Here is a 16232-nt window from a genome sequence, read left to right on the forward strand (position 1 = left end):
ACTGGCGCCAATATTGATATGTCTATGTGCCTACTCTAAATGGATTTCCCTCGCCAATTGAAATCACTACTTAATGACTCCTTGTGGTGGTGCTTATTAAATGAATGAGGGTAAAGTGAACGGAAGTAACTGGTAAAAAAAAAGAAAGATGACGCTCAGCAGGGAAAATGGCGGAAAGCAGGGAAAGAAAATGAAAGCTAATGAATTGAAATGGCGCATTGTTAAATTTCACTACTAATGATGACGCAAACACATTGAGACCATGATGGACTGACAAAATATATCATTCCTGCTTTTTGCCTTCGGTTCTTTTTTCTTGACACCAATTTAATAATGAATTGCAAATGATAATCTTCTACTGAAACGATTATCTACCACTTTCAGACATGGCATGCTGGTACTCAGTCACGGTAAACATGGCGGCATTTGGTCTCTAATGTCATTACTTCAGTGAAGATCAGTAAAGATAGTGACTTTTTCTATTTGTTGAAACTCTACCTTTATTTTTCCATTTGCTTGAAATGTCAGCGAGCACTCCTTGAACAGAAGCAGAAGAAGAAGAGGCAAGAGCCCCTGATGGTCCAGTCTAATGTGGATGGGAGATCACGGACCCGTCGGGCCAAGCAAAGTGAGGAACAGGCTCCACTGGTGGAATCCTACCTCAGCAGCAACAGCAGCACTATCTACCATGGTAAAGCTTGCACTCCTCTCTGGCTGTGTTGATTCAGAAAGCTTAAACAGAGAATTAAAGAAAAACATCAGCTGAAGAAATAAAGAAGTCGCACTGTTCGTTTAATAAGTCTTTCTTATTTATAAAGAGTGTTTGTTCTTCCTGACATCCCAATTAGAACTATAAACCAGACATGAAACCGTTTTTTAAATGATTAGTGTTGCATAGCTGTAAAATTTACAGCTTTAAATAAGACATCATGTAGAGGGAATACAACACACTGCATCATCTACTGCAGTGCTGCAAATCAAACCACACAGGAGCAGAAACTGTGTTCCCTTTCAGTCGATTCGAAGTACTACACGTAATGTGGGATATCACAGCCCCGCAAGTCTTGGATGAAGACCTCTTCTGTTCACTGCTTTAAGGCACATGACTTGTGATGACATAGGTGCACGTGGGGCTGTACATATACACCGTGTTATCACATACACCCCTTATTTCTTACGTTCTTTACCTTGCCAAGAAAACCTCTGCTGAGTCGGGCTAGCTAGCTACTGCTAGTTAGCTCTGCTGTCTGTGGCTTGAAGTTAGCTTAACTGCGCCTGATTGTGTTAGCCTCCACTGGTCAGTTGGTGCATAGGCTGTCCACAGAGCACTCATTTTGAGTTTTCTTGTGCAGTAATTTTGCTTTGGATTTTGGTATGAGTAACCAAAACCAAAGCAAGTAAAGCAGAAATTTTCTGTTCACTACTGTCCCCAGGGGACAGTGGGGATTGTCCACGCTATAAGAATGTTTACTGAAACCAAAGCCTGTGCGTTTTGTCACCAAAGGTGCACGGGATTCCACCAGAGGAATAGCAAACTTATGGGCCCTTTTTAAATTAAATAATTTTTAAATTAATTTTTGTGCTGCAGCTAGTTGGTCCATCATCTGGTCTGTCTATCGTTTGGACGTTACATCCCCTTCAGTTGCTCGTTAAGAACTAAGGTGCTGATTGTCCAACTTGTCCTCTGATTAATGTATATTTATGTATGTTCATATGTCCCATGCTGTGTGTGTTGTACTGAGTGAACTGACTGAAACAGAATGAGTAGATATGTTAAGCGGAACAAGGTACAACACAAGGTTGCCGCTTGCCTGGCTCACTGAAGAGCAGCTATTAAACTGAGGGATGACCACGACGAATGCATCCAGCCTCTCCGATCATCTAACTGGTGCCTGATTTTAAAACCTGATCATGCTTTTGAGGTTGTAGTGCCCAAAATGTGGAACACCCTTCTGAAGTCAATCAGTTTGGCTCAGTCTGTTATTTGTTTTAAGCGAATGCTGAAACTCATTTTCATAGGTTAGGGTTTCCTTTATCCATTCCCCTTCATTTCATTCATGTACACGTATCATCAGTGTGCAGCTTTTATTCGAACTGTGAAGCACTTTGTAACTTGATGTTTTGAAAAGTGCTATATAAATAAAGTTATTATGCAATACTTTATATTTTGTACCTAGTTACTCTCCTTCAGGGAACAGAAGTTATAGACATAACCATTTGTTATATCTGGGGCCGCTGAAGTCTTCTTATTTACACACAGAGGCCAGGCAGAGCATTTTTATTTATTTAATTATTTTTTGAGGGACAGTTTCTGGGATTAAGGCCAAGAACTGTCAAATTTCCTGTAGAGAGAAGAGAAAGATGTTCCTCTGCCATATTCTTTTATTCTGATGCAAAAAAAAAGAATAATAAACCATAACAATGCTACGGGAAAATGAATAAAAACATTCTAGCCTTCGTTCACAGTTTGCTCCACACTTTTTCTAAGCTGGAAACTCTGGACTGTAAACCTGCAGTGATTTTAGCTACAGATTTGCAGCCCAGTATTAGTCCCACATTGAGTCACTTTGATTGTGACTGTAAGATCAAATAAACACATTGAACATTTTTACTGCAATAGGTTGCTGTGAAAAAGTGTTTTCCACCTTCCTGATTTCTTATTCTATGGCATAGTTCTAGTGCACCACAAAAATGACCCAAAAACACATCGGCAAGTCCACCTCTGACTGACTAAAAAAATACAGATTAAGGTTTTTTCATGGCTTTAAAGTTGATTGATTGGGATGCTTTGGAGTGACCTTAAACAGGCCATTCATGATGTAAAATGCTCCGGTGTGGCTCAATTTAAACAATTCTGTAGAAAGGATTGCTTCATATTCCTTCACATTGATGTGAACAACTTTGTTGCAGTTCTTGCTGTCAAGTGTGGCACAGCCAGTTATTAGTTTTAGGGGTCGAATAACTTTTTTTGCATTGGGTCAGGTAGGTCTGGATAGCATTTTTCCCCTTAATAAATTAAATCCTCATTTAAAAATGGCATTTTGTATTTACTCAGGTTATGTTTATATTAAAAAATATATATCTAAAAGGGGCAAATACTTTTAAATGGTATTGTGTATTACACTAGAACATAACGTAATGTTTAATGTGAAAGACATATTTATTATAACCCATCATGTGCTTCAGTCGTGTTCATTCCTGTGTTCAGTGCAAGAAGCTGAACAGGAAGAGGTGAAGGTGATGTCGGATCCACAGCCACCACGCTCAGCCAAAAAGGGCAAAGCATCAGCCAGTTCCACTCCACAGACAGGCAGTGAAAAGAAGGAGAGGAAGGGGAAACACAAAGGTCAGTGTGCTGGTTCAAATGGTTAATTAAACTGTGTGAAAAATGGATAAACATACTGTTCTTGGGCTTTGCACATCCATTTTTAAACACCAAATAATCAGCTTTTAGAAGCGGTCCCCTGTGTGAAAAAGAGAGGAGCCAAAATCCTTACTATCCAGCAGCTTCAGCAGTCTATCCAAGCTCTGTATGCCCTCCTCAGATAACGTTTCCCCACTGACTTTTTTGAGCCACAGCTGGCAACAGCACAACTGAGTGAAACTCGGCTGCCCTCTTATCCCCTGCCATGGTGCCAAAGTCGTCAGAGCTCAGTGTCTGTGATGATGTATGACAGACTGACACACCACAAATGAAGACCTACATTAGAAGATTAAAAGAACTACAATTGCTGTCATTGTTTCCCTTAAGCTTCCATGCCGTTCAACCTTCAATGTGTGTTATTGTAGACTCAGCACAATGAAATATAATAGTTAAGGTGTTTGCCAAAAAAATGATCAACAATATCTGACTTTGGAGACATTTGGCATCTGATATACTGCAATACAGCAGATGCTTGCCTTTGGAATGACTTTGTCCCAGGAAAGTGAATTAGATTCAACTGTGGTAAAAGATTATCCAGGCCAGTAGTGCCAGATTCACCACTTATTGATCTGTCTCACTTCTTCTTCTGTCTCGTGCTCTGATTCGTTAAAGCATAAGCAGAAATGATGCAGTCATTAGAAAATGAGCTCTAGCAAGATCAGAGGTTGTTCATTTTCAGTTTAGATAATGAAGATATGAAAATGCAGCCTTCTACATACTTTCATAAAATAAAAATAGGATTCTTGATTTTTACACGCATATCTCTGAAGGAAAAGAAAGACAGGGGAATGAATAAGAAATCAAAAGATAAGACTGACCTAATTTTGTTAAAGCAGCATGTTAATATATAACATATATACTGAGTAGAATATGCAGTCACGTCAAAATGACAGCTGTTACAGGATGTTATGCAGCTATGTACATTCATCATCAGCAAGTGTGAACATTTTTCTAAAACCAACATTTTTTGCAGTTAGTCTGGAGCTTCCGGATGTGTGTTAGCATAATGCCACCCTCTTCCCTGGGTAGACTTCCTAGAAGTTTCATCCCAAGGTCAAACTGTGCTCTTCTTGGACAAAATAAAAAAAATGTTCAAGTTCATGACAGTACAATCAGAAAAAGTCTGAAAAAGCATGACTTGTTTCGAAGGGTTGCTTAGGGGAAAGCAGAACATGACAATATGGCTTAAGTTTGCATCTGAAAAAATACTACAAGACAATAGAATGGAGCACTGTCCTTTGAACAGATGAGGGCAAAGTGATGATGTTTGGTTATTATGTACAGCATGATGTTTGGAGAAAAATGAACACCTCATAACAACTGGCAGCACAGCAGTGGAGGGGAGATTTGGACAACTTGCAGTCATTTAGTTGACCGTGAATTTCTTTGTATAAGGTTTTCTAGAGTGAAATGTGAGGTCATCTGTCCAGCAGCCAAAACTTACACCCAAAATTAGTTCATGCAACAGAAGAAAATAATTAAGGTGCTGCACAACATGATTTAAATGCAGTGGCGGGACCTTAATAGAGCTGTAAATCTGAATGCCTGCAAACTCTATGCAATATTTTCTTTTCTTTTCTTTTTTAATTTTTTTTTCATAGGACAAGTGGAGACGTGTTCTTTTTGCCTGAATGCACACTTTAGAAGTTGATTGAATATTGAAGACACAGAGCAAAACAATTACATAAAACAAAATGCCCAAAAGTGGAGAAATGGGAATGTTGTCAGATTTACTCAGGCTGTTTGACTATGTGATTAATGCACAAATTATTGCTGAATGACCTGCCCTTGTTGTACTTTGCAGTGGTTCATTTAGACTTGAATCTTACAACAGCATGAAATACTGATAGTGGAAAAGAAGTGAGTCATTCTGAAAGAGTTTGTTTTTCTTTTCTGGGATTTTGACTCAGCAGCGATCGATGGCCTGGCTTCCCAGCAGGATGACAGTCAGATCCAGATCCTGACAGTGGGTCACCCCACCTCAGAGGAGGCCGAGGCAGAGCCCGTGATGAGCTGCACTCAGTCTCAGAGTAAACAGGATCTTCGCGTGACCATGCTCAAAAAAGGTACTGACAGCGCTCAAGAAAGCTTCTGCCACTGCTTCTGCAATAGCACAACTACAAGTCCTTATTTACACCCACGGCGTTCTGGTCTGCTGCTGCGTTGTGTTGGTGGGAGGATGAAAACCACTGACTCATGTTAAAAAACACACAACTCCAAATAAATAGGCCATTTTAAAATCCAGCATCTGAATGAAAAATAATATAATTATTCGTACTGTAAACACTCAGCGCTAACACACATCAATTGTTCCATACATAATTAACACAAAAACTGTATAATCTATATGCAGCAAAGGGAAATGTGAACTGTAATTTACAATCAAATGCACTGATGCAACAGTGTAGTAGAGAGAGTTGTAATAGTGCACGTACTTCCTTGATCTATTATGACAGTTTTTCATCACAGTGTACTGTGAGAGGGAGTTGAGTGATGAGGGTTAGAGTTCAGGTGCTTAACTGGGTTTAACTTTGCAAAATTAAAAGTAAATAAAAAGATTATTTTAAGTGGCAAGAATGTTGTTTTAGCAGTCTCAGCATGAACGCTACGCTTTCTTCTTGTAAGACATCACAATGCTTTAAGTAAGATACATTTTCAGCAAGTTTTATGTGCCAAAAACTACAACAAAATTGCTCATTAAATGAGACTGTAATCAGTGAAAACACACCAGATAAAACACAGCCACAAGTGGATCAGTCTGGTAGTCTCATATTTCTGGTATTTAAGTCTGGTATTTAGCCACAGTTCCAATTTAATTTCTTTCTTTTGTTCTTTCTTCCTCTCGATCCTTCTTTCCATCCTTCCTGTGAAGGTATATCGAGCAGCATGAATTTTGATGAAGAGGAGGATGATGATGATGAAATTAGCTCCAGCTCTTCACAGCTCAACAGCAACACAAGACCAGGCTCTGCCACTAGTAAAAAGTCCAGCAAGGTAAAATTAATTTCACAGCATGAATTTGTGCTCTCTGCATGTCTTTTTGCGCAGCACCGAGCACCTTTTGACAGTAGCTAATAAAAAACAAAAATCTGCTATTTTATCACCAGTTTGGATAGTTTCCCAGCTGAAAGTAGAGTTGCAGACAATTATAGCTTAATTTAAAACAAATTAAGTATTTCCCATATGCCAGGGGTCTCAAACCTGAATACAATTAGTAGGTCATTAGCAAGACTCTATAGAACTTGACTGTATGCTGATGTGGCAATTCAGCCATTTGATTCATGTTACAGCAGCTCAAGAGTGAATGAACATGGTGCAATAAAAGTAGTTTTAGAAAACAGGTTTCAGAAACAGGTTTATTTTTTCCATGTTTTTCTAGGACCACACATTGTACTTTGCTTCTTACTAGTCTTGTGGATGCAGGTGTGCTGTCATGTTTTGGGGGGAGGACACATACAACTTCAATTTGCTTGAGGAAGACTCAATAACAGAAATGTTAACCAGCTCAAGTTATTCCTTTAAAGCTATGATTGTTCCTCAGTTGTTTTCTTACCTCAGTGAGCATTTTGCTCATTATCTGCATATTTTTTAAAATATGCAGATAATCTTTTAGATAGTGTTTGGTCATAAACTGGACCAACAGCTTCTTTCAGGTAACACGAGAGTTGCAGTGCACTCGTAAGAAAGTAGCCAAAGTACAAAAATGTCTTTGTTTATAGATATAGTGTGGTGCAAAAGTCTTGAGCCACCCTTCATTTTTTTGCAATCTTTGCTTCCAAGAAGCTAGAGTTTCTAGTTTTTTGTTTTTAACGTGGTATTGGGCCATAGTGCCCTAGCCTTTCATCTTTTCTTTGGATATTAACTGCTTTTTGCTAATGTTCTGTACAGTCCTTGTACCTGACCATTATCAGAGGTTTTTTTTCCCTTTTTTGTTGAGCCGTTTAAGCCTGGCCTATGAATCATTCAAGCATAAAACTCAAGGGATTAACCAGTGTTGTATTCACACATAAAAGACAACTTAGCAAAGATCCAATTCTGAAATGTCACGTCTTTAAGATATGGGGGGAAAAACAGAAAAGGCATGTCACAGGACAGAGATACATCTGGCCCTTTAGTTGATCCACTTTTTGTTCACTGAACCATCATCAGAAATAGTCTCAGTGGATATGTGGCTTTCAAGAAGCCATTCTTATGGAAGGGAAACAAGGAGAAAAGATTGAGGTATCCCAAAGTACACAAGAATTGTACTGAGTATCAGTGGCAAAATGTCTTATGGAGTTAAAAATAGAAATTTGCATCTGCAGCATATATGGAGGAGTTCAGGAAAGAGGGGGTCTAGTCAAAACTGAACAGTAGCATTAGATGTTGATTCCATATGTTATACCATCTGGAAAGCGTCTGATTGGCAATGACTTCCTTTTTAAGTGCAAACACACTGCGAATGCAGTAAAAGTATAACTAGGTAGAAAAGCACAGAATGAAACACACAGTTATGGACTTCCCAGCCTTTGCTGTCTCTTTCCCCTTTTGATAACATAATTTCTCTTTGCTCTTCTTTCCACTCTAATTTTTTCCCTTCAGTCATTTCAATGTTCTGTCTCTGCTTCAGGTTCTTATTTTAGACACAGTGTGCTCATTCTTAATCCCAGTGGACAATTTGATTTCCAGACTCATTACTCTGCTTTAATGCTCATCAGTCCACCATTTCACGAGGGCTCTTGCCATATTTGATCCTACAGGAGGTGGCCTCAGCACCCACTCCACCAGTCAGTGAACCTGCCATTGATGTTGATGACCTTGAGGAGTTTTCTCTGCGCCCAGCACCGCAGGGGGTCAGAGTGAAGTGCAGAATCACCAGGGACAAAAAGGGCATGGACAGAGGCATGTATCCGACCTACTATCTCCACCTGGAGAGAGAGGATGGCAAGAAGGTGAGACGAGTCTTTAAGGTTTAAAAACATATTACACAAGATATCTGTCAGGGAATTTTTTTACAGTAAGTTGTTAATATCTGGACTCTAATCTAACTTATATATTCAAATAATGCAGCTTTGTGGTATCAAACCATGTTGATTGTCTGTAGGTGTTTGACAATATGGTTTGGTAACAGGTGTTCCTGTTAGCTGGGAGAAAGAGGAAAAAGAGTAAAACATCAAATTACCTCATCTCCATTGATCCAACTGATCTGTCTCGAGGTGGAGAGAGTTTTATTGGCAAACTGAGGTAAGTCCTCAGTGGCTTTGTTGTATTAAACACTTTAGCAGCTTACATTAGGAATTAGATATGGCATTGGCAATATTAATCTATATGGCACATTTCATTATATCTAAAGTCAATGTGCTTAACACAGAAGAAAGAAGCGCATTTAAAAAGGTACAATACCTTAAGGTAGTGAAAATAAATCTTTAAAAAACACACACAGCTATTAAGTGTAGGTCTGTGTGAGCAGCTTGTTCCAAAGAACAGGACCACAGTAACCAAACACTCCCTCAGCATACTTACATCTGAACATTTAAAAATTCTGGACCTGATGACCTGAGAGATCTGACTGGGTTATAAACAGTGAGCAAGTCAGAGATGTACTCAAGGGGCCAAACTACTAAGAGCTTTATGAACTAATAAAAAGCTTTTACAGGTAATTCTGTATTGCACTGGGAGTCTATGAAGTGACTTCAACACTGCTTGGTCAAATTTGTGCGTACCTGTAAGGACTCTGTTGCTGCATTTTGAATACGACGAGAGTCGGCCTACTGATTATTTGTGAGAGTCCTGCAAATGGAGCACCACAATAATCTAAACTAATTTCTATGAAAGCATGGACCAATTTCCCTTTGAGATAAGAATCCTCTAACTTTTCTAACATACGAAAAGCAGTTCTTACTAACCTTATTGATGTTTTTATTAAACCTGAGATCACTGTCCAAAATGTTGCCAAGGTTTCTGACTCGCTCATTGTGCTTCAGAGGAAGGGATGATAAATATGAACATATTTTTTGACGATAATGGGTAAAACTATGTATCATCTGTATAAGAATTTCAAGATAATATTATGATTCTTTATGATAGTACCAAGAAAGAACATAAGAACATAAGAACATAAGAACACATCTAGATCCTCTTTTGGTATGATGATAGCAAATCAAGAACTTGACCTGGTAAACCAACTGAGTCATTCAGCCTTTAAATTAAAATGTCACGATCAGCAGTGTCAAAAGCAGCAGTGAGATCAAGCAGAAGTAAAACTGCAACTCTCTGTGAGTCACTGTTGATCTGCAGGTCATTGATGACTTTAGCAGGAGCTGCTTCTGTGCTATGATTAGATCTGAACCCTGATTGGTACTCATCATAAATGCTGTGATTTGAAAGGCATTCATCCGGTTGTTTGTAAACATTTTTTTTAAATATTTTGAGGAATGAAAGATTAGAAATGCCTCCATAATCATTACCAATGACTCTAAGTTGTTCTTGCTGAGTAGCAGTGTGATTACAGCACATCTGAGTGAAACAGGGAAAATTCCAGTCTGGAGAGAGCTATTGATAATATGATTTGTAAAACAACGAGACACAGATTTGAAGAGTTTGTTGGGGATGTTGTCAAGTAAAGAAGTGCAAGACTTTAACTGATGAATAATTTCTTCCAGATCAGAATACATAATCTGAGTAATTATGCTAAGTGTTGGATTTCTTATTTAACTTTTGTGCTCGAACTACTATTTCTAATCTAATTGTATTTTTTAAAAAACAAACCAAAACAAAACATGATTGACATAATCATTAGAAACAGCTTCAAGGCTCCATGGAAGCCCCTCTAGAGTTTAATCAAATATGGGCTTGTGCAACCTTTTAGTCTTTGGACCACTGGTCGATGTACCGCTCAAAGCTTTGCACTGTCCTGCTTGAATGATGGCGGTCTAAATTGGAACGAACAGTGACCTTTCATCAGTCCTTGGCCTAAATGAGATATCTAAATGAGACGGCTAAACATGTGGCTTTTAAGAAGCATTTCTAAATGGCACCACCTACACCGCACAGGTAGGTGTCAAGTCAAAGTTGTTTAAAATACACTGGACGAGTATAACCGAGAAATGCAAATGTTGTTCTCCAATATTAGATAAATGGTTATTTCATAGCTGGAATTGAGTATAGTTGGACAAATTTTCCTGCAGATTCTGTCTTTATTGCCATTTACTGGTGTGCAGTGCAAGAACTAATGACTGACAGTCTAAAAAGTGTAAGAACTAATTAATGATTGATTGAACAGCACAATACATCAAACATCAGCGCTACAGTACAGCGGAGAATATGTTTTCTAATTCCTCATTTTATAGAAAAAGGTTTCTAAGCGAAAAGCGAGTGCAACATATGAAAGTAAATGTGGTATGAGAAAAAAAGATCGAGTGGGGTAGGGAGGGAGAAGGTGGTATGAAATTAAGCAAAGGTGCTCTCGCTGGGAATCGAGTCAAGGATGTTGTATGCCATATTTTGTCAACTTTTCAGCCAGTGTTTACCTCATGTAAGAACTTGCTTAAAGACAGAGCACTAGCCACTTGCCTTGTCTGTCGGGATTTAGATTGGACCACCCACCTGCCAAAATCCAGTCTATCAATCACTGCTGAGCCATAAGCCAACAAGGACGAACTCGAGTGGAACACAATTATATTTGGAGGGGCATGAAGTCAAAAGCATGCAGTGGTTTGCAAACACTGTACTCTGCTTTTATTTCCCTTTCAGTTTGTATCCACAGACAGTATGTAGAAGGCTCTGGAAAAATCACTCCACTTGTGATTTTATCTGTGAACACCTTCTTGACGATTTTATGATCTCATTCGCTACCTTAAGTCTTACTGAATTCAACATAATTCATTTTGTAAGGTGTGGTTTCAGTTGAAACTAAATGAGATGATAAAGGGAGTTATACTCCAGGGAGAGCACAAAAACACAAGTTTTACACCAGTGACAATTGTTGCAAAGGAGCTCAGGTCATATTTCAAAACTCAAGTGTCAAACCATGCGATCTGTTTTCATTATGTAATTAAACCTGGATACCTGTTATTTCCAGTTATTTGTTTTTTATATATTTAGCAGGGATAGCGCATGTTAGTGGGCATAAGTATTATGAAAAATATAACATGTAAACATGCCAGATTATAGCAAAACTGCTAATTTACGCAGGTAGTTTGAGCCCCACCGCCGGTGTTTGTTTTAGAGAGTCATTATATTCCTTAATGTGTAATGTTTTGTTTGCAGATCAAACCTCATGGGAACTAAGTTCACTGTATATGACAACGGTCTGAACCCTATGAAGAGCACCACCAGCCTCGAAGCTAGCAACTTGCGTCAAGAGCTAGCAGCCATTTGCTATGTGAGTTCATCAAAATGCTAGACTATACTTGACTATACTTGTGTTTTCACGTTGCTGAAAAGATACAGCATTATTATTATTATTTAGATTTTGTTAGAAATATGCTGTAATACTACTGATTTAAAATAATGCATTTTTCCAGTAACCTGTTTAAAACTGCATTAGGCAGAAATGGAAAAAAAGTTGCAGCAGAATTGTGAATGGAGCAGCTCTGTCCTCCCTGTCTAAGCCCTGGCAGCAGACAACCACTGTGCATCCTTTATTTGCAGCACAAGCTGTGATTCAAGCTCTAAGTAGCTACATAAACAGGAAATTAAAATAGCCATAGTTAGCAAATATCTTAACTGTCAGCATAGTAACTGATCATCTGTTTTCATGAGAAATGTACTTATATGATCTGAAAAACCTCCCACAACAACCTCATACATGACAGTACAACGCACTGCAAAAATTCAGATGCAGTGTTTAAAATTGAGATGTGGCCATGTCTCCCTTGAAAAAGAGCGTCATGGTTAAATAAAGGTTAACTAAATGAGCTACATTTTGCCAGGTCATGGTTTAAAAATAGGTCAAAAATGAAATGACATGGACGTCAGCCGGTCGTCCTACGATGGCAGTGAGCAAAACGACAAATATTAGCTAAAGCTAAGGCTTTGAAAAGTACAGCTTTATGTAACTGCATCCAGAAATAACATTCAGTAATCCACCTTAGGATAACATTTGTTTAAGAAAGGGCATTGAGAGGTGATCTGTTTATCTTTTTTAATTCTCTTTTTTAAATGTAGGAAACCAATGTCTTAGGATTTAAAGGGCCTCGAAAAATGAGTGTCATCATTCCTGGAATGAACATGGACCACGAGAGAGTTTCTATTCGGCCACGAAATGTATGTGTTGGCCAATTTCTCAGTAGTCGCAGCTGCTCTGACCAGTTCAGCCTCTTCTAATACTTATTTAATCGATCCGATACATATGGTGTCCATGTCCAAGGCTGTTCTATTCTTCTTCATTACAGGATCATGAGTCACTGCTGGCCAGGTGGCAGAACAAGAACACAGAGAGCGTGATTGAACTTCACAACAAGACGCCTGTGTGGAACGATGACACACAGTCCTACGTGCTCAACTTCCACGGCAGAGTCACTCAGGCTTCCGTTAAGAATTTCCAAATTATTCACGACAATGACCGTAAGCTTTCGTCCACACATAACATTTCTAAATACTAAACAAAGGCTAAAGACTAAGGTCTGTTTCTGTTTTATAATCTTGTTTTACCCAATGACTGTTTGAGACAGCCACATAACCTGATACTGTGGATGCTATTAAATTAGACAGTATTATTTTACATATAGGTACTTGTCAGACAGATTTAGAATTTCTTTCAGGAGTGTTCAGGAATAGTTTTCCAGGTTTCTTGAAGGACTCTCAAAGCTCTTCTTTGAATGTTGGATGCCTTTTGTTCTGTTCTCTGTTGAGACGATCCCACACTGCTTCACTTGCTGGCATAAAATAAAAATTTTTGCCCATCATACTGTGTTATATTTGACTTTTTTCATAGTTCCAAAGAAAGGAACAAAAACTGGATTGAAAATGAGTGAAAAAGCAGCCAAAGAGAAACTACAGAAAGTTAGTGGAACTGTTGCTGAGGGGCAGATTATTTTACACTATACTTTACATCATACAGCTTATTTTGTCAGTTATCTGTATTAATATTGCTATAAAGAAATAGGTACTTATGAGTTTTGTGAAGAAACAGTAAAAAGGGGAAATGTTTCAAATCAGCTTAGACATAATCTGTTTCCTACTTGTTTTCCCCTCTGCAGCTGACTATATTGTGATGCAGTTTGGCCGTGTGGCAGAAGATGTGTTCACCATGGACTATAACTACCCAATGTGTGCCCTGCAAGCCTTTGCTATTGCCCTCTCCAGCTTTGACAGCAAGTTAGCTTGTGAATAGACTCCAGCCTGAAGTTCAGTGGATAACAACTCCTCCTGTTGTCTCAACAAGGGCTGCTTATGTATCGCTGATTTGAGATCACCCGTTACCTTGGAAGTCCCACATATCCTGAAATGCTTTATGGGACTTAACTTATGTGTACGTATGTGTGTGGGGGTGGGGTGGGACCTCAGGATGGTGTTTGTCAGTGGAAGAAAACAAGCACAAAGAGTAATCCACTTTCCAAATCAGATTCATTTGTTTTGATAACTATAGTCATTTTGTACTGCACTGGCATTATAAATATGTTTCTTTATGTAGTAGTTCTAGTAATTTAACATTTCTTTATCTGTGAACTATAACTAACCGTTATACATCAGTAAGTTTAAAAAAAAAGTTGACTGGGTTTATGTAGTCTACCAACACAAAGTCACACGCTTCCTCGAGCATGGATACTGCTTATATACTTACTGAATTAATAATAACATGCATGTCACAATGTATTTATTTTATTGACATATTTATTACCTGCACATTTTATGTTCTCTGCTGTCATTTGCAACAAATTCTGCTGTAATCGTTCCACGGAACTGCAAGCACATTAAATGTCATGAGAGGAAGATCACTTGTATCCACAGTAAAAACAAAAAAAAAATTAGAGGTATGAAAAGGGGAAAGGCATGTTACACAGTGCTGTGTATCATATACAATATTGTGTCACAGTGTCATATACGTGAATGTGTAGGATGATGGTGCACTTTACTTTGAAGTCTGTGGTGGATGAGCTATAGCTGTACATACTTTATTGTGCCTTTGAAGACTAATTCCAGTGTTACACCTTGGCCGTAAAAGGAGCTGAGCTTGAATTGGTCTTTGCATTTTTTGCTTTCCTCACATACACCGAGAGGATTTCTCTGTAGCTACTTAGAATTTTTTTTTCTTTAATGAAAGTTCATTTCGACTGAAAAACGATGCCTGAGGTTGCACAACATTCAGAAGATAATAATAAGTGTGCATCTTAAGATTTTAACTTAAAATTATATTTAGGGTCCAGAACATGTTGCACTAAATAGATGGCTATTTATTTACATAATACTGTAAATCAGGCAACAGATATATAGCAGATATCTGAGGTACTCAGGCCTAAGTGTCACGGTCCTGGCTCAGTGTTTTTAGTTTCACTGTTTTTATGTTCTAGTTAAGCTTATCTAGTTAATTTCTATTATGCTAGGTTGCTGTTATTGTTCATTGTTTAGTAGATTCCCCCCTGTGTTTTGGCACCTTTGTTTTAGTCCTTCATGTTGTCATGTCTGCGTCTCGTCATGTTTTCTGTTTATTTTGAAAGTCTCGTTTCCATGCCCGTTGTATTTAGGTTTACATTTTCCTGTGGCATCATTATGTTCATTCTAGTCACCTGTTTCCTCACGTGTCTCCACTGCCCCTCATCACCTCATGTGCACATTTAAGTCTTTTGTCTCTTACTGTTCGTTGTCAGGTCGTCTGCCTATCTTCCCCCATGTCAGTCTTAGTCAAAGTTATAGTCTTAGCTGTCGAGTTAAGTTTTTTTCTTTATTTATGTTTATGTAGTCCTCCTCTCGCCTTTGATTCTTGTGTCAGCCCAAATGAAAGCTCGCCTTTTGTTTAACTTTAGTTCAGTTCTCTCACGTCCGCTTTTTGGGTCCATACCTTAAACACACCAGCTGCCCAGCCGTGACACTAAGATTGTGCTGGTATCTTCTGATCTCTGCTTGGAAAATGTACCGAACAGAAATTGACTTACTGCCAACAGACATACTCGTACAATGTGAAACTACCATAGCTTCGATGCATCTTCCATCTTTTGCTTTATGTATTAAATTAGCTCTGTGCTTCACTGAGATGGAGTATGATACATTCCTCATCTGACTGGCAGTAAGTTTCTACATCACGTAGTTTATTGCTGTTCATATTTTTACTCAAACTATTATTCCTCTTGCTCCTTATGGGGCAGTATCCTTTCTCAAATATATGACGGTATTTTGTATTTTACGACCATTAAAAAAAAAATGCTGAATGGAGGTGACGAATAATCTCCACTATTGTTACTGTGGGTTCTGAGCAAATCTTTATCAAATGTGCTATTCTTGTACTCAACTGTGTTCTAACTATTTCAAATTTCTATTTTAAAACTGTTGATACTCTTGCTGTAAAGTCTGCTTTTCATACATGTGTCCAAGAGCCAGAGGTTCTGTCACTTTGTTTTTAGTGCTGTCATTGTAATGTACAGTAAATGGTGTACAATTTACTTTGGTGGTACACAGTCCTTTGTTCATGGAAAAAAGAAATAAAATTACATAAAAATACTCCAAAATATGATTTCTGTTTCCTCAAGAATCCAGATGTTTCAGAAGTTAGTACAGCGATCATAGAACATGGTCATGTGTCTTTATTACACAAAGAAATAAACACTGTTACAATACTTTACTTTTCTGGTTACAAATCCAGGTGTGTGATAAAGCTCAGGTGTAAGTTCAA

The 16232-nt window shown here is 38.3% G+C and overlaps 1 protein-coding gene across 3 annotated transcripts in view; it reads left to right on the forward strand.

The window, feature by feature from the left end:
• Window positions 1-16025, forward strand: part of tub (TUB bipartite transcription factor) — a 60955-nt gene extending 44930 nt beyond the window's left edge. For 2 of the 3 annotated variants that reach the window (XM_080884332.1, XM_080884334.1), the window contains exons 3-12: window positions 529-691; window positions 3209-3346; window positions 5335-5490; window positions 6297-6418; window positions 8164-8355; window positions 8535-8647; window positions 11672-11786; window positions 12572-12670; window positions 12799-12970; window positions 13606-16025. In XM_080884332.1, the coding sequence (XP_080740458.1) occupies window positions 529-691; window positions 3209-3346; window positions 5335-5490; window positions 6297-6418; window positions 8164-8355; window positions 8535-8647; window positions 11672-11786; window positions 12572-12670; window positions 12799-12970; window positions 13606-13739 (1404 nt within the window). In that variant the 3' untranslated portion in view covers window positions 13740-16025. The remainder of the gene's footprint in view (window positions 1-528; window positions 692-3208; window positions 3347-5334; window positions 5491-6296; window positions 6419-8163; window positions 8356-8534; window positions 8648-11671; window positions 11787-12571; window positions 12671-12798; window positions 12971-13605) is intronic. The other variant, XM_080884333.1, reaches the window with a different exon arrangement.
• The last annotated feature ends 207 nt before the right edge of the window (window positions 16026-16232 follow it).

The sequence above is a fragment of the Rhamphochromis sp. 'chilingali' genome (assembly GCF_963969265.1).
Source record: "Rhamphochromis sp. 'chilingali' genome assembly, chromosome: 6".
Taxonomy (NCBI): domain Eukaryota; kingdom Metazoa; phylum Chordata; class Actinopteri; order Cichliformes; family Cichlidae; genus Rhamphochromis; species Rhamphochromis sp. 'chilingali'.